A 20,531-nucleotide genomic window follows, 5' to 3' on the forward strand; every position below is an offset into this window, starting at 1 on the left:
CATTATATAAAATTAAAGTTCCTTCAACAGGCTTACAATTTCCTGTATCTAACATCAGTGACAGCCTGCCGAGCTCTAGAACAGCTAGTGATCAAAAGTGAGCTTCTTTTAATTTTGGATTTTATCCCTCTCAGGCACACACACATGTACACACAAATGCACAAATGTGCACACATAGGGAATTAAAACCCCCGAATAGCAAGGTAGCATGATTAGTGACAAAATAGTGATTTAAATTCATAGGGATTGGTATTTGAATCAAATACTTTTAGGGTGCATATGTAATATTTTGGGTTTTGTTTTGTTTTCCATTTAGGCCTTCATCCTATTTGCTTTGTGTTCATTTAGAATTATTTCTAAAATAAAATCCTAGTGTGTAATGCACACAAGACGAACTCCAAGCAACCAGCAGCTACCTCAGGTGGTCGCACAAATTTCTGAGGAGGGGCCTTTGCCTGTTACAGTAGATCAATGAGTCTCTCTTTAGTAATTTGAAGAGAGAAATATGAAAATTGAGTTATCAGCACTTCTTTTCAGATATGAATGGTACAAAGGAAATTTCACATTTTAAGGTGTTCTTATTTTGAGAGAAAGGGGAAGCAATTCAGTGTTGAAGACAGCAATGACAAAATGTGCATGGGCCCGTGTGGGCTTTTCAGGGTTTCGCAATTCAAAAAAATAAGGTCTTGTACTATTTACTTTGAGTTGAGTAAATCAGTCTGTCCCAAAGATCAGATATTTATTAGACAACTTTCCTAAATCTTCATCTTTGTTACGTCTTACCTCTAGTATCCTAGTGTTTTTCTTGGCTGTGAAGAAGGAAAAAAAAGACAAGCAAATCTGGTTTATAAGATATTGTCAAGCGTAAGCTGCTACAACACATCAGTCAACCCAAAAGAAGAATAAAGATTTCAGATTTGTGAACAGAGAGCCTTACAAACATGCAAAATATTTTATATAAAAAAATTACTATTACTTTGTGTTTGGTAAAAATAGAGTAAGAATAGAAAGATTAATATTCAAGTGGTAATCATAAGGTTAGACTACACTTGGATAAATTAAAAAAAAAATAATCTAGCCATTCTTCACAAGTGTAGAGAAGCAATGCTAGAAAATGGATTTAACGTCCTTGAGAATTCTTTATGAAGAATAACAAAAGATATATTGCATGTTCTCTTCAACCTAGCAGGTAACTGAAATGCAGGGATGTCATCTCTGGCTTCTGTGTATTACTGATTAGATCTTCGTATTTCTGTTGAGTGTGGAAGGATAAATAAAATATAAACTGTTGTTGGTCTTTAGGACTCATTTTGGGGGCCGATATCTTAATGGGAGATTGTAGACTTTACTAGAAGTACTTCAATAAATATAGGATGGATTTCTGTTTTGAAACTTGATCTTTGGCAAAGGTACGGATACAAAATACAAGAGTTCCTTATTTTCAGGGGTGCGGGTGTGGGTGTATTTTTAGTTTTGTAATGTTAAATATTTTTTAAGTGCTTGCCAGTGCAAGTATTTGAAATGTCATGATTGAAATGTCATAGACTGTAATCTTGAGAAACATTGTAGGAAAAAGTATTTTGGGAGAAAACTACTTACAGTCATGATATTGGCAGAGAATAAGGAACGAATGCTAAAGTCAGTATTGTAATCACCAAATTTTTGAGTGTACACAACTCAGCTGTGACACCACTTACCTCCACGTCCTTGATATTCAAATGTAGTTTTGATTTATCACTATAATTCCAGAACCATACCTAAAACAAAGCACAAAAAGCAGCAGTTTGCACTGTAGCCTCAAATCTAATATCTCTAATTTGTGGCCCTTTCCATTTCACAGGCAGAGAAAGCAGGTTGATTTAAGCTAGTGTTTCAGTCCTCCTTCATTGTGTCAGTTATTAGAATTCATCGAGTTGTCATGATAGCGGTATGAAGTTTGAACTGACATGCTATGAAATAACCCAATGGAATTTTAAAAAATTTCTATTGAAATATCATCACAGTGACATGTAATTTTAAATATGCCATTGAGGCTTTTAGAAAGCAAACTTTTTTTTCAAAGAAAATGTCACTGATAACTTTTTAATTTACTTCATTTCATCTCAGTCCTTAAAACCTGAAAGAGTTACTCAAGAAATAAAAAAATATAAATAAAACATAGAGGCAGCTCCTTCCTGCTGGAGGAGTTCAGGATGTTCATGCGTCTCCAAGAGGCTTTGCCTACAGTGCTACTCTGTAAACAGAAAAGCTCATTGAAAATTTACTGCACGAAGAAAATTAATCTCAGTTTAGCATTATATCCTTTAAAATGTTTTACTTCGTTTAAGTAGACTTCCTATCCAAGACATCAGAAGGTGAAAATGTAAATCAAAATGCAAAGTTTTCTGTCAGGTATGATTAGTCTTAAATTATTGTATGCAAATATAACTTTTGAGAAATATATATTTAATACCTTTTCAAATAAATATTCTTGTAGTTTACTGTGACCTGATCTTTTGTAAAGCAATGTTACAGATAAATTCAAGGAAAAGCCAATGCAGTTTTTGAGATTCAGTGCAATAATATCATCTCCTCAAACTACTTTGTGATCACTTTTGAATTCCATATTTTTTACTTTAAATGACAGTGTATACGGTCCATACTTTAATTTTATAATCAGAGTTATGAGCATCTCTCTTTTGGTATGAATGAATGAATAGAATCCTAAAGAACATGATATGTGAAATAAATTATTTCTGAAAGTAACATTTCAAGTATTATGGTTGCTCCTTCTTAAATGTATCTAGCAATATTGTCATGTCACTGTTTAGGAGCACTCTTTCCATTTTGACTCTTTGTTGGCAATGATATAAATGATATTCATCTTAATTACAGATAAAAAAACTTGTGGGCCTCATGAATTCCAGTGCAAAAACAACAACTGTATTCCAGATCATTGGAGATGTGATAGCCAAAACGATTGTGGTGATAATTCTGATGAAGAACACTGTAGTAAGTAACTCTTAACTCTGTACATGTTATAAGGAGTAGAGTCAGTTTGGCAACATGTAAGAGGAAACTTTTCAATTTTGATAAACTGCACTTGTATATTTTTATACAAAGCCATCTGATAAATTGAAAATCAGTTGACCAGAATCAAAAATGTCCCTAGCTGAAATCCTCCAATTTTATTTATTCTTGTAAAGAGCTGTAATTCTCTATCAGCTATGCAAAAATACCTGACCTATGACTTCTCAATAATCTGATTGATTAAAAATAAAAATTACAATTAGTTTACCTTTATCAGTAAGTTACATATCACATCTCCTATCTCTAGATAAGGGTCATGAAAACTGCACAGTGATGAAGTGATAAACATTTGTTAACAATAAAGTTTGATCAAACACTACCTAACCATTACGTTCATTATATACCTGAGATTATTTGCCTTGTTTTTTATCATGAGAAGTCCATTTCTGTAATACTTAATCACATTAAGAAGTGGATGTTGTTATTCAAAGTAGCTCAGTTAGCCTAGTTCTCTCCTACCTATGTGGAACCTGAATGCCTAATAAATCTCTGTAATACCACTTTCACTGAGTTAATTTAGATTTGCTTCTCAGGAAGAAATGAGAAATTCTTAATGGTTTTATCTCATAATCATTGTCTTTATAAAATATTTCAAGAGGGACATTACACAGAGTTCTGAAGTGCTTTCTCTTCAGTTGAGAATTTCTGTTCTTTCTTTTGTACTTAGAAACCCAAGAAATTAATATCTTGTTGTGTACATAATGTTGAATGCATATTCCTGATTGTATATCATGAAGGTATATTTAGTATCTTCAAGGTAACCTGGAGAGCTGAATAAATTAGGCATTCTAATGCTGAGTACATGCTGTCTGCTCCTTTCTGCAATTGGAGACACGGTGCCCATAGGTACAGCATGTCTGAAGATGAGCTCATTCTGCTTGAACGGTTAAAGTGGATTTGCTGACTTTTAATTACTATCTATATTTGAAAATGTTGTGAGTTACTGCGAGCAATAGTGCTGTAGTTTTCATATGCAAGTGTTTCATCTTGTGGGGAAAATGTCATGTGGCTCAGTAATCACTCAGAGCCATTTATTATTATACACCAGGGGGGTTGGCACAGAAAAGCTTTCTTAACTTTGTGGGAGATTTTACTTAGGAATTGATTATTAATGCCAGTGAGATTTTTCCATTTTCACTTATATTATAAATACCAAAGAATTATTTTATGTTCTTTTATTCTCATGTAAAAATTAAATAGAGACATAGTTTTGCTATAGGGGTCTTAATCTACATGACTAGATAATCTTTGGAAAATTTGAAAATTAAAAAAACCCACAACTTCCACAAAACTTTATTGCTGTTTGCAAAGTAAGTGTCAAGCATCTTATCTGAAATTTTCCATGTGTGAAGTAGGATTTATTCATCACCCAGTATTAATAATTTTCTTCCTTAAAATTTAGATTATTATAGTATAAAGTGAATTAAAACCAAAAAAAAGCCCAAATAAGGATGGTGCACTCATCTATAAGGTTTTTTAAAAATATTTATTAGGTTTGCCATCTTTGTGTTCACATCAATAATTACGTTATATATTCAGTTCTTGGTTGTTCTCTAGACTTGTGAATAAAGCAAGCTGTAGTTAATTGTAATGGATGGAATGAGTGAGTTGAGAGTACCCCAGCGCAGCTGGTGCTATCAGACTACAGGCTGGGGTGCTGAACTGGAGTTTGTCCTAGCTTTTCTTTTTTTTTTTTTTTTTTTTCATTTTCTTTTGCTTGTCAAATGCATACTTAACCTCTAACTGTTGAATCCCATATTCTGCTGTTTAAATACAGTAGGCTGACACAGTTGTAAAATTCAAATTCTTGGAAGCATTATTGGGAAAATACATAATACCGTTCAGTTGTGTGAAAGAGATGTATAAAATTCTTTATAGGCTGTCAAGCCACTTTATTCTATAAGTGTAATGAAAAAATTATGTACGAAATTAGAACTTCAAAAACATTTGACAAAGTACATTACATTGCACATTACGATAAGTTGCTCATAGCTTACATGAATATCAAAGGGCTTGTCAGGCAACTATATCAGAAAATGAGTTGTTTCTCAAGAATGCAGAATGAATTCAGTGAATTATAGAAATTCAGTTCAAGTATTTACATTTCTCTATATAGTCTCTTCGCATGCACACAGCATCCTGGTGAAGTTGTCAGAAGGGAAACAATGCATCTTAAAGAATGTCATGTGTGTGAAAAATTAATAGAGTTATAATGCAAATAGTTGTGCCCAATATGACTTTGTTCTTTAACTGTATTTGTCTTACAGTCTGTTGTTCTTTAACCCTCCCAAATAAGTAAGCGTTATTAGGAAGGTTATAAGTCCATACTGAGCACTAAGCAACTGAGAAAGTAAAATGCCTTTTTTAACTCTTCTGAGTTAATATCTTTTTGGAGGGGGAGATTTGTTTTCAGAGTTTATTTGGATTTTTTAAAACAAATTTGAGCAAAAATAGTATTTGCTCTTCCAGTGACCTTCAAAAAAGGAAAATTCCATAGTACTGACTATCTTATTCCTGCTGAAAAGAAGGCACCAATCATGTTTTATTAAATGTAATTAAAGGAAATATGATACACTGTAAACACTGAAGCAAAGCAAATGTAATAATGCTGTAGAAAGACATTAATTCAATCAGTGTAAAAATATTACTGTTGCCAGAGAATCTTCTCAATTCTGTTTTGTTGCTCCTACAAGTTGTCAAGAAAACAAATTAGTTAATTTTGTCCTGGGATAAGATTGTATTCCGAATTCAGTGAGAACTCGCAATTATTTAATGTTTAAGTGAAAAAAAATTAAACCAGGAAGGAACTAAGCTGGAATGTCTCATGTCAACTTGAGTAAATTTTGAGTGGATAGTGCTCTAAATTCACATTCTTTATGTTGCTTAAGGCTCAGCTGACTTGATGCAAGTCAGACAACAGCTACTGTCAGTTTTCTAAAAGCAGCTAGGTGTCAATACTAGCCAAAGGCAAGTATGCTACTTTAGTATGATAAAATGATGTGTACCAAAGGTTTTTTCTTCTGTGTGCACCTCTTATAACTAGTCTTATACCTAGATCAACAAAGAACAAGTGTCGTCTTTGTTTTGATGAAATACAATGCTAAGTAAAGTTATTGAAAAATAAATAAGTAAAGAAAATCTACATTTAATGCCACATTAAAGATATGAAAAAAGGCCACCTGTGACCACTTTAATTATCTTGTGTTTACAGGCATTCATTCTGCTGGATGGGCCATGTTACTGCTTCTAGCAATATTGTAATGGAAAATTATAAGGAAGTGTGGTTTTGGTTTTCCTCTTCTCCCATTTTGTTGTGTACTATTTTTGACTGGGACAGATTTAATTTTCTTCATGGTAGCTCCTATGGTGCTGTGTTTTGGATCTGTGACAAAAGCAGTGTTGGTGACACACTGATGTTTTAGTTGTTGCTGAGCAGTGCATGTGCAGCATCAAGGCCTTTTCTGTTTGTCATGCTGTCCCACCAGCGAGTAGGCTGGGGGTGCACAAGGAGCTGGAAGGGGACACTACTGCAACAGTTGACCCTCAACCGACCAAAGGGATATGCCATACCATGTGACATCACGTTCAGTAATAAAAAGCTGGGGGAAAGAAGAAGGAAGGGGGAACCTGGGGGATGGGGTCCAAAGTGGCAACGCTAATGCCATCACATCCAACCGGGGAATAAGTCCAGGCCAAGCAGAGCAGCAACAAAGGTGCCTTAGCTGCCTCATGAGATGACAGTCAGAAGACCAACCACCTCAAGAGTGTGCATGGCTGTAGTGGGTCCTTGTGCGCCCCTTCAGGGACACCTGCGTGCTCAAGTACCTCTCTGAAATGCCTGTACACCAACGCACGCAGTGTGGGGAATGAACAGGAGGAACTAGAGATCTGTGTGCGGCCGCAGGCCCACGATCCGATGGCAATTACAGAGACATGGCATGGGATAGCTCGCATCACTGGGATGCAGCCATGGATGGCTACAGGCTTTTTATGAAAGACAGACCAGCAAGGTGAAGTGGGGGAGTTATTCTTTTTGTGAGGGAGCAACTGGAATGTACCGAGCTCTGCCGAGGGGTGGAGGAAGAATGAGTTGAGAGCATATGGGTAAAAATTAAGGGGTGGGAAAATATGGGTGACACTGTTGTGGGCCTTTGCTGCAGGCCACCTGATGAGGATGAGGAGCCTGACGAGGCCTTCTGTAGTCAGCTGGAGGTATCCCCACAATCACAGGCCCTGGTTCTCATGGGGGACTTCAGCCACGCTGATATGTGCTGGAAAAGCAACACGGCGAGGTGTGCACAATCCAGGAGGTTCCTGCAGAGCATCGAGGACAACTTTTTGACACAGGTGGTGGAGGAGCCAATGAGGCGAATTGTGCTGCTGGGCCTTATACTGACAATCAAAGGTCTGGTTGAGGCTGTGAGGGCTGGGGTAGCCTTGGCTGCAGTGACCATGAGATGGTGGAGTTCAGGATCCTGTCTGGTAGAAGCAGGGCAACAAGTAGGATTACAGCCCTGGACTGCAGGAGAGCCAACTGTGGCCTCTTCAGAGACCTGCTTGGAGGAATCCCATGGGTTAGGGTCCTGAAAGGTAGGGGCGTCCAAGGGAGCTTGACAATATTCAAGTACCACTTCCCCCAAGCTCAGGGTGCATCCCTGTGAGGAAGAAGTCAAGCAAAGGAGCCGGGAGGCCTGCATGGATGAGACCCACAGGTTTGCTGATGATATAGAACTGGGAGGAGTGGCTGATACACCTGAAGGCTGTATTCAGCAAGACCTGGACAGGCTGGGGAGCTGGGCCAAGGGGAACCTAATGAAATTCAACAACAGCAAGTGCAAGGTCCTGCACCTGTGAAGGAACAGCCCCATGCACCAGTACAGGTGCTGACAGTACGGGGGTGACCTGCTGGAACGCAGCTGTGCTGAGAAGGCTCTGGGAGTGCTGGGGGGCAGTGAGGTGACCCTGAGCCAGCACCGTACCCTTGTGGCCAAGAAGGCCAACAGTATCCTGAGGTGCATTCAAAGCAGTGTGGCCAGCAGGTCCAGGGAGGTTATCCTCCCCCTATGCTCTGCCCTGGTGAGGCCATATCTGGAGTGCTGCGTCCAGTTCTGGGCTCCCGAATTCAAGAAAGACAGAGAACTACTGCAGAGTGTCCAGCGGAGAGCTACCAAGATGCTCAGGGGACTGGAGCATCTCCCATATGAGGAAAGGCTGAGAGACCTGGGTTTGTTCAGCCTGGAGAAGACTGAAGGGGGATGTCATCAATATCTATAAATATCTAAAGGGAGGGCGTCAGGACGATGTGACTAGACTCTCTTCATTAGTGCCCAACAACAGGACAAGAGGCAATGGGCACAAGTTTGAACATGGGAAGTTCCACCTCAATATGAGAAAAAACCCCTTCCCTGTGCGGGTGCCAGAGCAGGGGCACAGGCTGCCCAGGGAGGCTGTGGGGTCCCTTCCCTGGAGACATTCAAACCCCGCCTGGACGTGGCCCTATGCCCCCTGCTCTGGGTGTGCCTGCTCAAGCAGGGGGGTTGGACAAGATGATCTCCAGAGGTCCCTTCCAACCCCTGCCATTCTGTGATTCCGTGTTCAGAGTTATGGCTTCCAAAGTCTTCCAAAGACTGTTACATGTGATGAAGCCCTGCTTTCCTGGAAGCAGCTAAACACCAGGCTGCTGATGGGAAGTAGTGAATGAATTATTATTTTGCTTTGCTGTGCATGCAGCTTTTGCTTTACCTAGTAAACTGTCTTTATCTCAACCCACAAGTTTTTGAACTTTTACCCTTCTGAGTGGCTGTGTGTGACTTAGCTGCCCTCTGGGGTTAACTCACGACATCATGATAATACTGTTTCATTGATGTGATGTGGATGCATCATACTGGACACTCTGGCTTGGCTTATTGAAAAATTTCAACTCCCAGTCAACCATCTAGTAGTAGATCTGATGAATACTCATTCATCACAAGAAAGCGTGGCCTAAGTATGTTCTCGAATTCCTCTAAATCTTGACAATGTACTGCCAAATGCCAGGATGAATCAAGTGGACAGTGTGCACCTAACTCACTTTGGTTGAGGTGTTCCTATCCCATATTTGTATTGCTGTCACTTCTTTTTCTATGTACAAGTTCACCTTTCCTATTATACAAATTAGCTTATCTAAAAGATTGCTTTGTGACAGCTGTTACAAGATATAGAACTCTCACAAAGAGCAAATGTACTTATCCTGTACAGATACAGGTAAAAAGTACAATATAAGTTTGAACTTGATATCCTATTTTAAGAAAAAAAGTTATGTTTTTTTCCTTCAGACTTGTATATCAGAACATCAGTCTCCAAAAAAATCCTTTCAATTCTTGACTTGGTGAGATATCTACACCTATTAAATTCAAACTGAACCCTAAATATGAAGTAATTTTAAATGTCTCTTATGAGTTCCTTTTCTTGCTACCATTTAAGTTGATGACAAATGCCTGTTGGCTCTACAGATTATTTTCAGACTTTAAAATGTGAAACAAGTAGATTATCTTATGTGCTGTGTTTCAAATAAAATTGTTCCTAATAATTCAAAAATGCTTTTCTCAGGAAGGAGTGTCAGTATTTTATAAAGCAGAAGCTGAAAGATGCTGCCTTTCATTGGTTTCACACAAGTCTACTAATACTTATTCTTTTCACTAACATTCTGAGCACTGATGGGAAGGTGCTCTTCTGTGTTCATATGTAAATCGCAGAGATGTATTCAGCAGCAGAAGAAATATTTCTTGCAAACAAGAATTGAAAAGTTAGCTCATTGTGTACATTTTTCCAGAATCAAATCTCTGTTTATAAATAATTCATTAGCAGTATAGAAAATATATTTGCTGATATTTTGCAAATCAATACAGAAACATGACAAATGTTTATTTGCATGTGAATTACCTTTTCCACAAATTATTTCTTTTACATAATTTATTGTCTCATGAATTTCCTCTTCCTCGCCTGTTGACAACAAAAAGAATCATATGTCAGTGATTTGCTAACTTTTATGCAATGAGCTTTTGCTTTGAAAAAATTAGTAGTAGAAGTAGTATCTGGATAATTTAAGAATCAATATAAATGCTAACCTTTGATTTGCTTAAATATAACATTGCTGGAGAACTGATGCAATTGCTGTAGATCTGCGTTTATTATTACTTTCTTACAACTTCAAAAGAAAAAGAGCCTATCTGAAAAATGAAATTTCTCTTAAAAACTTTTAAACAGGGTCATTTTGACTTTTTTTATGAAGTGAAGAAAAATGGTAGCTGAAAGGTTCATTAAAACTATTCATTTCTTGATACAGCTTTTGATTTTTATAAATCCAGAAAAAAATCCAAAGTTCAACTTTACCTTAGATCTGCGCAATTCATGTCTAGTATATTCTCATGCTGGTATTTACCAAATTCTGCTCAACTGCAATTTGTGTTTGCTTTCCTTGATCACTATGGTGCGGTGTTCAAAAGCATTCATGCTTCAACCTTCCATAACTAGCTAAAGGACTCTTTAGCAATACATTACTGTCCATTGCTACTGTCTGCTCTCAGTCTCTCCTCTCTCTTTTTTACCCTTCCTCTATTGATTTAGTCATTGTCGTTTACCATTTGCCTGAACTCTTTTTCCATCTCTCTGTTGAAAATGTCTTACTAATTAATCCTTATGCTTGATTTTACATTATTTATATAGTACAGTGTTTACTGTGGTGGAAGTACTCCCACAAATAATCCTCGTTTGCTTGTTCAGTTCTGCTTTCTCAAAGCTCTCTGACTACAATGTCTAAATTACATGTAGAGACTTGCTTAAATTATCCTTAAGCCCCACTACTTCTCTACCTTTGTTTAATGTAGTGGTCCAAAGTCCAGACATTAACTTTGTTTTTTCCAACATCTTTTGTAATGGTCCTCATTTTCACGAGGAAAGCACATAGTATTCTGCTGGGGGAATCTTCCACACTGGTCCCCTTGCTAGTGGGTTTTTTTGGCAGCAGTAGTGAAAACACATAGCGGTGCAGACAGTGAAGTAAATAGGCTGAAACAGCAAATCTCACCTTCTCAGGATTACTCCATCGCTCCCTGCAGCCTGCCTCTCCTGTTTGCTTTGCCTGTACGTTGAAATAATTTTATGTTTACTCTTACCCTTTATTGTGTCCACCTTCTGTAATGCCTTCAGTCCTCCCTGTGTTTTGTTTCTTCCCAGGGAGTAGAACACCACCCATTTGTCACAAAATATCCCACTTACCTTCTAACCTTTACTGTCTCCTATCCATCTATAAGCTCCTTAGCTTTTTATCTAACAGCTTGCTTCTGTTTCCCTAAAATTGCTTGAAAATTTCATCCTATCCATACCTTTTTTCCTTTTCTGTGTTTTCTAACAAATTGACAGTAGTGTTTTTTTATGAAAGCGTACTCTCCTTTGATTTTTGCAACTCACTGTGTTCTCATTCTGTTAAACCTCTCTATCAATTTGGTCAGTATTTAAGTCAGTGGATTATTGCCATGCTACCTCCCATACTTAATTTCTGGAAAACAGATTGTAGTTGAAACTCCAAACCTTTCCTCTGAGGCATTCCATTTGCCCTCTCAATAACTGAATGCTTAGCACAGGGGGGGCTGACTTTTGACACACACAAATATGTTAGAAGTGTTGTGATGAATGGTATGCTATTGCATGGTGGTAAGTCAAAGATCTGTTTAGTTATATTGGGTATTAACAGGTGCAAAATGAATGTCTAGTCTGTGGTATGTATCTCACAAAACCTATAATAACATACATGCATGTTTATATAGTCAGCATCACATAATTTGGAAAGAAATTTGGTAAAACTGAAATGAAAGTATTTTCATTACTTTTACTATATGAATTGAGATTTAGTTATAAAATGTTATGAAACAAAATCCTACAGAAAAAAAAAATCCTCAGTGGCTTTCGTACCATATATAGTCATTTATTGATTGATTGGGGGGGGTTATGTATAAAATATTTTACAGAAATGCTAATAAACCTAGGGTCGTTACTTTTCTTTATTCAGAGCCTCAAACATGCACTTTGAAAGACTTTCTCTGTGCAAATGGAGACTGTGTTTCAGCAAGATTCTGGTGTGATGGAGACTATGACTGTGCAGACGGCTCAGATGAGGTAGGCTACACATGAATCCATGTATGCAAATGTCTTTACTAAATTAAAACTAAACCTATTGAAATAGTTATCCTAAAAAGAGAACATGCAGATGGCATCAAGTCATGATTAACAGCAGCCTACATTTTTTTGCCCTAGCAATGACCTGGACTTCCTCCCATCCAGGAAATATTTTGTGTCCTGGTTGGTGAACCAGTCTTTCTACAGTGGTTTGGTTTGGTTTGTGAGGGTGGGGTTTTTTTGTGAAAACAAGATGTAGACTGTATCTTGTGTAGCAGAAGCTTTCTGGGTATTTGCTTTGCTGTTTTTCTGTTCTTTCCTGTCCCTTTTGTCCCTTCACCTTTCCTGCCAGTGCTTCCCACTGGCTTAGATGGTACAAGCTACCTTTCATGAATCATATCCACAAACATTTTGTATTTCACAAGGCATTACTGTATTTCATAATGTGGAAGAGCATAGGCTATAACTTCTCTGATCAGCTGTATGTTTACCAACATTTATATTAAACTCTTGATCTCGTATATATGTTGTTTTTATTGTACCAGAGGTATTGTGAAACAGGCTGCTCAAGAGATCAGTTCCAGTGTTCCAATGGTCAGTGCATCTCAGCAAAATGGAAATGCGATGGTCATGAAGACTGCAAACTTGGGGATGATGAGAAAAATTGTGAACCAGGTATCGTTTTAAATAATGCTCAGAAATAAAATGAAGCAAGGCATAAATTGGAATGAACAAGGAGAAAATAAATCAACAAATCAAGATTCCTTGTATACTAGGAGTAGGGAAGAGGGTGAAGAAACCTAAAATTCTTTATCTTTTGAATGTGTATCATTGTGATGTCCTACTTATATTTTGAAAACCCCACTTATGTACAGCTATGCAATATGAAGCTTGTTGGGAGAAATGGTATTTAATTTAATTATATTGAAATGTAATTTTCATACTCAGCTTATAAAATTCTGCTTTGAAAAGAGCAATATTTCTTGGCATCTTACTAAAGTATCTCTGGTGTTTTTTTGCTTTGTAGTGTTTATTCAGTTTTTACTAGTTCTTATGCAAACATTTTCTCTAGCAAGTTATTATTTTTGTTGTGATTGTTTTATTTCCTTATTACTGTCTTGGAAAATGCAGTTGTTTATTTTTGCAGGAGTTTTCCTAGATTTTTTGTAGGCTTCGTCTAGATAGGTACAACTATAAATATGTATATGTGCGCAGTAACCACTGTTACCAAGCACAAGGAAAACGCAAAAGGAAATTTCTTAATAATAGAACACAAATATCCATTCACTATCACTATGCATTTTACTTAGGATGCAACAATTAAATTTTGTCAAATATTTCATTGTACTTTATGAATGTTTGGAAAAGCTCTGGTCAGCTACAAATACATGTTTGCTCATTATATCAACCAGATGAAAACATTAAATTATAAAGCAACTTATTTATTAATTCTCTTTTTCTTAATGCTAAAATATGTGTTTGTAACCAGCATCTCCAACCTGCTCTCCAAGTGAGTACGTGTGTGCAAGTGGAGGCTGTATTTCAGCATCTTTGAAATGTAATGGAGCGTATGACTGTGCTGATGGATCTGATGAGGTAGCTGACAAATTTGTGTTTATTTATTTTTCCTACCATCTGACATGAAATTTGCTAACAGTTTTAGAACTGAAAATAATTAAAAGGGCAAATGGGGTTTTTTTGCATCCATTGAACACTGTCAGATAACTTAGCCCCGTGATTTTGGTTCCCTGATAGTTCCTCTGTGGCCACCTTTTGGAATAGACACATTTGTTTCCCCTAAGTCAAAACCTAAGTGTGGTCCTGGGGGAGTTTTCTTCAGGGGCTGCTCCGTACTGGCAGTGTAGACAAGCTTATAACACATTTGGCTCCTTCTGTCCTCTAGATTCACCTAATATGATCCTAGCAGACACCGCAGCCTCGGTGGGCCTTCATGCCATTCTCTTCCGATGTGCTGCATTGTTGGTATCTTTTTAAAAAATTACCACTTTCATTAACAACTTCAAGAAAAAAGACCCCAAATAGTTGTTATTTCTCAGAGCCATTAAGGTGGCTGTTAGAGCCTGAAGAATGCCTGAGCAAAGTGCTACACGGTGCGGGTGAAAATAATCCACTCCAGAGGTCTCTAGTTCCGATCACTGTGGCTGTGAGGCAGCCTCATGTCCAGGGTTGGTTCTCTCAGGGCAGTTGACTTCAGAAATGTGAATGTAGCCATTGTTTCCATTCCTAATACTGAGCAACACAAAGAAGGAATACCAGACGCATATAATGTGTGGTTACAATTTAATTTGGACTTCAGTAATTATTAAAACTGCACATTCCTTTGTCGGGGACAACTTTATTGTATTAAATACGTAGGGCAATAAAAAACAGCAGTGGTAAATTTTGTTAGGTTTGTCTTTAAGTATGTTTTTCTCATCCATTAATACTAATTTCCTATCTGTATTCACACAGATGGATTGTGTAACAGAATGTAAAGAAGATCAGTTTCGATGCAAAAATAAGGCCTACTGTATCCCTGTCAGATGGCTTTGTGATGGGATCCATGACTGTGTGGATGGCAGTGACGAAGAAAACTGTGACCAAGGCAAGAGACACTTTTCTTTAGAAAGCTTACTTTTTTGTTTTTTGTATTAACATGCATTGTAAGATAGTGGTAGCCTGGCCATTCTGAGTGATGAAATTAAAGCTCTGTGACCTCTTCTGAAAAAGACAGTATAGCAGCTTCACAAGCGATTTGCAGGACAAAGCAAAACTTACCTTGTTTATAACTCACGGCTCATTGTTCCTTCTTTGTGTTTCCTTCCCCAAGGACCAAAAGGTTGTGTTATTACTGGAAGCATATACTGTCTCATCAGAGAAATCGGCAATAAGTCCAGTTAATTTACAGTTTTATAGGCAACAATAAATTACAAAGCCATGCAATATAAGAAAAAATTGCTAAATAAGTAATCTTAAGACCCAAGATTTTTGTTTATTTCCATGGAGATGAAATGCTGCAACTAACCAGAACCCATAAAACCACATTTTGAATTCTCACTTACCTTTGAGAGCAGAACTGAGCACTTAAGTTGATTTACATGAAGCTAAACACTACGCGCAGACTTTCACGCTTATGATTAAGCTTCCAAATAAGTTTTTGAGAAATACGTCTGTTGGTCTCATTCTCATAGTTGCTGCAAATTCACAAATCTTGTTCTAATATGTCTTTTCAATTGAGCATTCATATATATTTACATACATATCTATATATACATGCACACACACAGATGTATGCAATTAAACATTATTAAATGAGTTCCCCATATTATTCCTTCTGAAGGTAAGACCATGCAAGTCTCTGTTTTTGATTTTTTTTTCTTTTTTAACTGAACCTTGCTTCAGCTACCAGGCACTAGCAAAGTAACACACTCAGTGCACCAAAGCTTAGTAAGTGTAATAATTCAATAACTGTGACAAACACAGAACTTAGTCAAAATAAAGATTTAAAAACAAACAAACAAACAAACAAACAAACAAAATTTTACTCAGCATTTTGTCAGCTTCTTGTTTTTTCCAGAGTTTTCTTTTCTTTAGAGAGGAACAATTAAAGAAGACAATCTAAAAAAAGAAAAACTTCTCTTTAAAGTGAGTAGTTTTGTGTGTTGGTCATCTACAGTCATATTTGTATGTAACTTCAGAAGCTAAATGCAGTACAATAACAAGTAATAATAATCAGAGATGAAGCAAGCAATTGCAGAGTAAGATATCCTTCCCTTATTTTATTGTAAGTCTATTAACCAACACTTACTACTAGGAAAAAAAAAATTATATGGGATGATTAAGTTTGAAAGAGAGACCAGAAAATGAAGATAACAGGAATAATGTTCCCAAGAAGTTTAGATGCAAAAGGAAAAACATCATATTTGGAAGTGTTGAAGAATGAATTGTTCTGAGAAGACTGAAATCAACAAAGTTTTAAAAAACTTCTAGTCCATTTTAAAACTGCTTTTAAAATATCTGGACTGTATCTCTTTAAAAACCAATGAAGTGTAAGTAGTAAAGTGGTTATTTTATCTGAAGCCCACATTATTCTTTGGATAGCATAATGGAGCTTCTGTGAACTGCAAATTGCTTATAATGTAATAAGAAGCCTTTTGCCTAGTTGGTTATTGCTATAATACTTTGTATTTATGTCACAGTTATGATTTCTGTTATAGAAATCTATTCTATGAAGGAATTATGACAGGCAGAGCAATCACATGAAACAAATGCCAGTTTATCTCACTGATAACTGATTTTTTCCTCTTTGGAAATACAGCAAAAAGATTGGAGTTTTAGTCTAAGGCATTCTAAAACAACCTCTGTAATATTTATCTGTAGCCCACTGTGCATATTTATAAACATAGCTCTTTTCAATCTTATTATACAACTAGAATTATGGTTTTATTGTGATTACACACACAATTATTTATATTCATGTCTTTCATCATGAAGAATACTTGAATTTTATATATTTTCCCTTGGATGATAATAAAGAATATTTCTGTTAATGTTCATGAATTATATTTGCAATGAGAGTGAATTATATTTGGTAACATAGTGTGAGAGTTTCCAACATCCTCTTACACAGTGGGTATTTCATGCAAATTAATTTTCTGGAAAAAAATCTAAACCATTCTGAACCCTTTATAGCGAAAGAAAGCCTTCTGTTGATTTTAATGGGGTGTGAACAGGGCACTGAATGAATAAGCAAAAAGCCACTGGAGCCTGATCTAACTATTAAGACGGGTGTAATGCAATGAGGTAAGCCACAGCGAGAGTTTTGGTGTTATCATATAAAATTTCATTGTCTCCTCCTCTGCAGGTGCACAGCTTTATTTCTTTTAAGCTCAGTTCCTCTCAGGAAACTGAGAATCCAGTTACCATAAAAAAGTGCTTTGTAGAAAATTAATTTCAAGAAGTTTCCATAACTTCATTGAGTGGTAGTGGTAAAATTTAGTTACAATTTTGAAACACAGTGCCTTCTTACTGCTACACGTGTTAACACTGAATCCAACTTGAACCAATTTTTAAAGCTTGAGCACTCCAGCTTAACACATTTTCTCTCACCCTCTGTTCCAGATTCAGAGTTCAAACAATACTAAAGTTACATGGAAGAAATTATTCTTGCTGCATCTGTGTTCAGTAAATATACTAATGAGATATTTCAGAAGTTACAAAAAGGAAGAAACTGTTAGAGGTCACCTAGTCTTATCTACTCTGTGCCTACATGGCTAGATCTTCCCTAATTGCAGAGTTTATAGTTGATGGGAACGTTACAAGCCTGGCCAAGCCTATGACTCCTCAGGAAAAGAAAACGATGCTACCGCATGGCTAAGGGACTGCAGTCACTTTGTCTCTTCTGAACACAACGTGTGTCTCAGAGACTGGGAGTAGGAGTAGGCGGAGGATCAGACATTAATGTGAAACCAACCTGGACCAAAGTGGCCTTTCACAAGTTGGACTGTATTTCTGTCTTCTGGTTTGTACCATTCTCTGACAGCACAAATTACTGGCGCCCCCAGCCAGGTCTTTTCTGAAAGGCAGCATCACTGAAGGAAGTTACAGCCAGAAAGGTAGTTTAAGCATCTCCTGGCTAAATGCAAGGGGAACATACCTAGCTGGTGACTTGTCAGTGTCTGTCTTTGATAACTGTCCTTTCTGGGCGCGCCAGATAAGTAATTCCTAGTTAACAGTCGTGAAAAGAGAAAGAAGAGTATGGTCAAGGAAGAGATTTTTAAAAGAATATTTCTCTCTGCTTCTCCAATCCTTTCATTTGGGGATTGTTAATTTAGTTCTGCTATGTGTGTCATTCTCTACAGATGGTATGTGATAAGTGGTTGTACTGGTTTTATAAAAAATTGACATTTCTTTCTTTTGTCTTTCTGTTTTCCTGTTTTTTTTCTTGTCTTCTTTTCATCCTCCCAGGGGGAAATATATGTAGAGCTGATGAATTTTTGTGCAACAATTCCCTCTGCAAACTACATTTTTGGGTTTGTGATGGCGAGGATGACTGTGGAGATAACTCTGATGAAGTTGCTGAAATGTGTGGTATGCCATTACTTTTTTCAGTGCTTTTCATGTAGTAAAACAAGAAATTACATGTAACGTACATAAATATATAAGGACATATATGTCTAATTTTTCTTTAATTTTAGAAGAGTAGCTTTAAATGTGGAATATAGTTTTCTGTTGTTATTGCTACTCATGTGATGACAGAGAAGATATTTGTGAGAAATTAATCTTTTTGTAGGAAATGCACAGATGGGAAAAAGTCACTTCTATGTTGAAATAGTTATTATCATTAAATTTCCTACTTCCTTTGTTTTATTTCTGTCATATTTACTGATTCTCAAAAAGAAGTTTAATTACCCTAGTCACACATAATAATTTCATTCCCTAAATGAAGAACTTACGCTGTAAACACTGTTGAAGTGTTATTCCATTAGGTACCAGAAGTTAAAATCAAGTACCATTCATATGTCAAGTACAACTGTGTTCCCATGCCTGCTCATTGCTTTCATAAGGAGACATTGAAGAAGGTTCAAGGATACTAGCTGGGTAATAGCTGATTCTTTTTTTAATATGCAGTAAAGTTTCCATGCCCTCCAACAAGGCCATACAGATGTAGAAACAACAGGGTTTGTCTGCGACCTGAGCAGATTTGCAATGAGGTTGATGACTGTGGTGATAACTCGGATGAAGATCACTGCGGTAGGTGATATTACCTTTCAAGGCATTCAAATCAAAGAAAATAACTTGAAGGCAAACTTTATTACAGAGATCTGCTTGTCCTTCAGTAAAGCTTAAATGGAGGTTAGTAGACCAGAATTTGAAATTGAAATAAATTAAGCTTGAAATAATTTCCAGTTGCTTAATGCTTACTGGTCATTCCCATTTGTATGTGTCTAAAATAAAATAAGAATCTTAAATACTGATTTATTTTTCTCTTATTAATTTGTAATTATATAGATAAAATCACATACAAAGCAAGACCATGTAAAAAAGATGAGTTTGCTTGTAACGATAAGAAGTGTATTCCAATGGAGCTACAGTGCGATTGGTTTGATGACTGTGGAGATGGTTCAGATGAACAAGACTGCAAAATAAGTGAGTTTGGCTGACAAGATTGTTTTCATGATTGTAGCAGAAAAGAAATAATTAACTGAAACTGTCATCCATGCAAAACCTACTCAACAACATAGAAGTTAATTAAACTTAAAGTTATTTTTTTAGTTAAAAAATGAGTTAATTCTATTTGACGTACCACAAGAGGAACGCAAATTTTATAGCAGTTCAGGTTATAGTAGTTTTTAGACTAGTTCTTGTGGTTTTTTTCAGTAGTTTAGCTGTAAGTTGACTGCATTTTATTTCGTATCTGCAGCAAGATAAATTCTAGTATTAAATTCTTGATGTGAAATGAAGTATCTCAATTAAATACTGTCAATTTATATGCACATGTCGGTAAAAACTGTAATGTCATATATTTGTTTAAAATTTACCTGATACTCTTTTAACAGAAAGATAAATTTGTTTCTTCTTGTTATTTTAGAAATCATTTTAAATAAATCTATCAGTGGTTTTTTAGACTTTTTTTTTTTGCTTAGGTGTCACTGAATATACATGTGAAGATAATGTGAATCCTTGTGGAGATGATGCATACTGTAATCAAACAAAAACATCCTTACTGTGTCAGTGTAAACCTGGGTTTCAGAGAAACAAGAGGAATAGGCAATGTGAAGGTAGATATCTTTTCCATCGTCTCCTGCTGTAAAGTATTAAAAGTCAACTACGTAGTCAATTTTCAATGCCAGAGAAGGAGAAACATATCACATACTTTTTTCCGCAGAGTAAAAACTGTTTCATAGCTATGGGATTAAGAAATCAAGAAAAGAAACTGAAAGGATTTACAGGATGTAGATTTATGCATTCTACCTGGAGAGGTTATCAAAGATTAACATTGGTTGTGAATATCGAGAGGTTCAGGTCAGACCATTAAATGATTTTATAATTTAAGGGGTGAATGGGTGATTTAAGGTCTAGTAGATTACTTAAGTCGGCAGTTGGGACCGGTGTTTAAGTCGGTATATGTGAATATTTTGAGGTGCTTAAAATAATGAAGATGTATGAAACTGAAAATTGAAATTAAAATAAACAGATTGAAAGTAAAATACCTCAGAAAAGTAGTCTTAATATATATAATGCCATACTGTCAGAAAAAAAGACATAGTTGTTATAGTGAAAGGGTTGAGCAAAGAGATGAGGTAAAT

At 36.4% G+C, this 20,531-nt stretch overlaps 1 protein-coding gene across 1 annotated transcript in view; it reads left to right on the forward strand.

Annotated features, from left to right (window-relative positions):
- Positions 1-20,531, forward strand: part of LRP1B (LDL receptor related protein 1B) — a 761,744-nt gene that overhangs the window by 676,356 nt on the left and 64,857 nt on the right. The window contains exons 67-75 of the mRNA XM_064451033.1: positions 2,875-2,991; positions 12,116-12,222; positions 12,768-12,897; positions 13,712-13,818; positions 14,695-14,827; positions 18,190-18,312; positions 18,853-18,975; positions 19,234-19,371; positions 19,869-20,003. Of these exons, the coding sequence (XP_064307103.1) occupies positions 2,875-2,991; positions 12,116-12,222; positions 12,768-12,897; positions 13,712-13,818; positions 14,695-14,827; positions 18,190-18,312; positions 18,853-18,975; positions 19,234-19,371; positions 19,869-20,003 (1,113 nt within the window). The remainder of the gene's footprint in view (positions 1-2,874; positions 2,992-12,115; positions 12,223-12,767; positions 12,898-13,711; positions 13,819-14,694; positions 14,828-18,189; positions 18,313-18,852; positions 18,976-19,233; positions 19,372-19,868; positions 20,004-20,531) is intronic.

Source organism: Phalacrocorax carbo, chromosome 5 (assembly GCF_963921805.1).
Source record: "Phalacrocorax carbo chromosome 5, bPhaCar2.1, whole genome shotgun sequence".
Taxonomy (NCBI): Eukaryota; Metazoa; Chordata; class Aves; order Suliformes; family Phalacrocoracidae; genus Phalacrocorax; species Phalacrocorax carbo.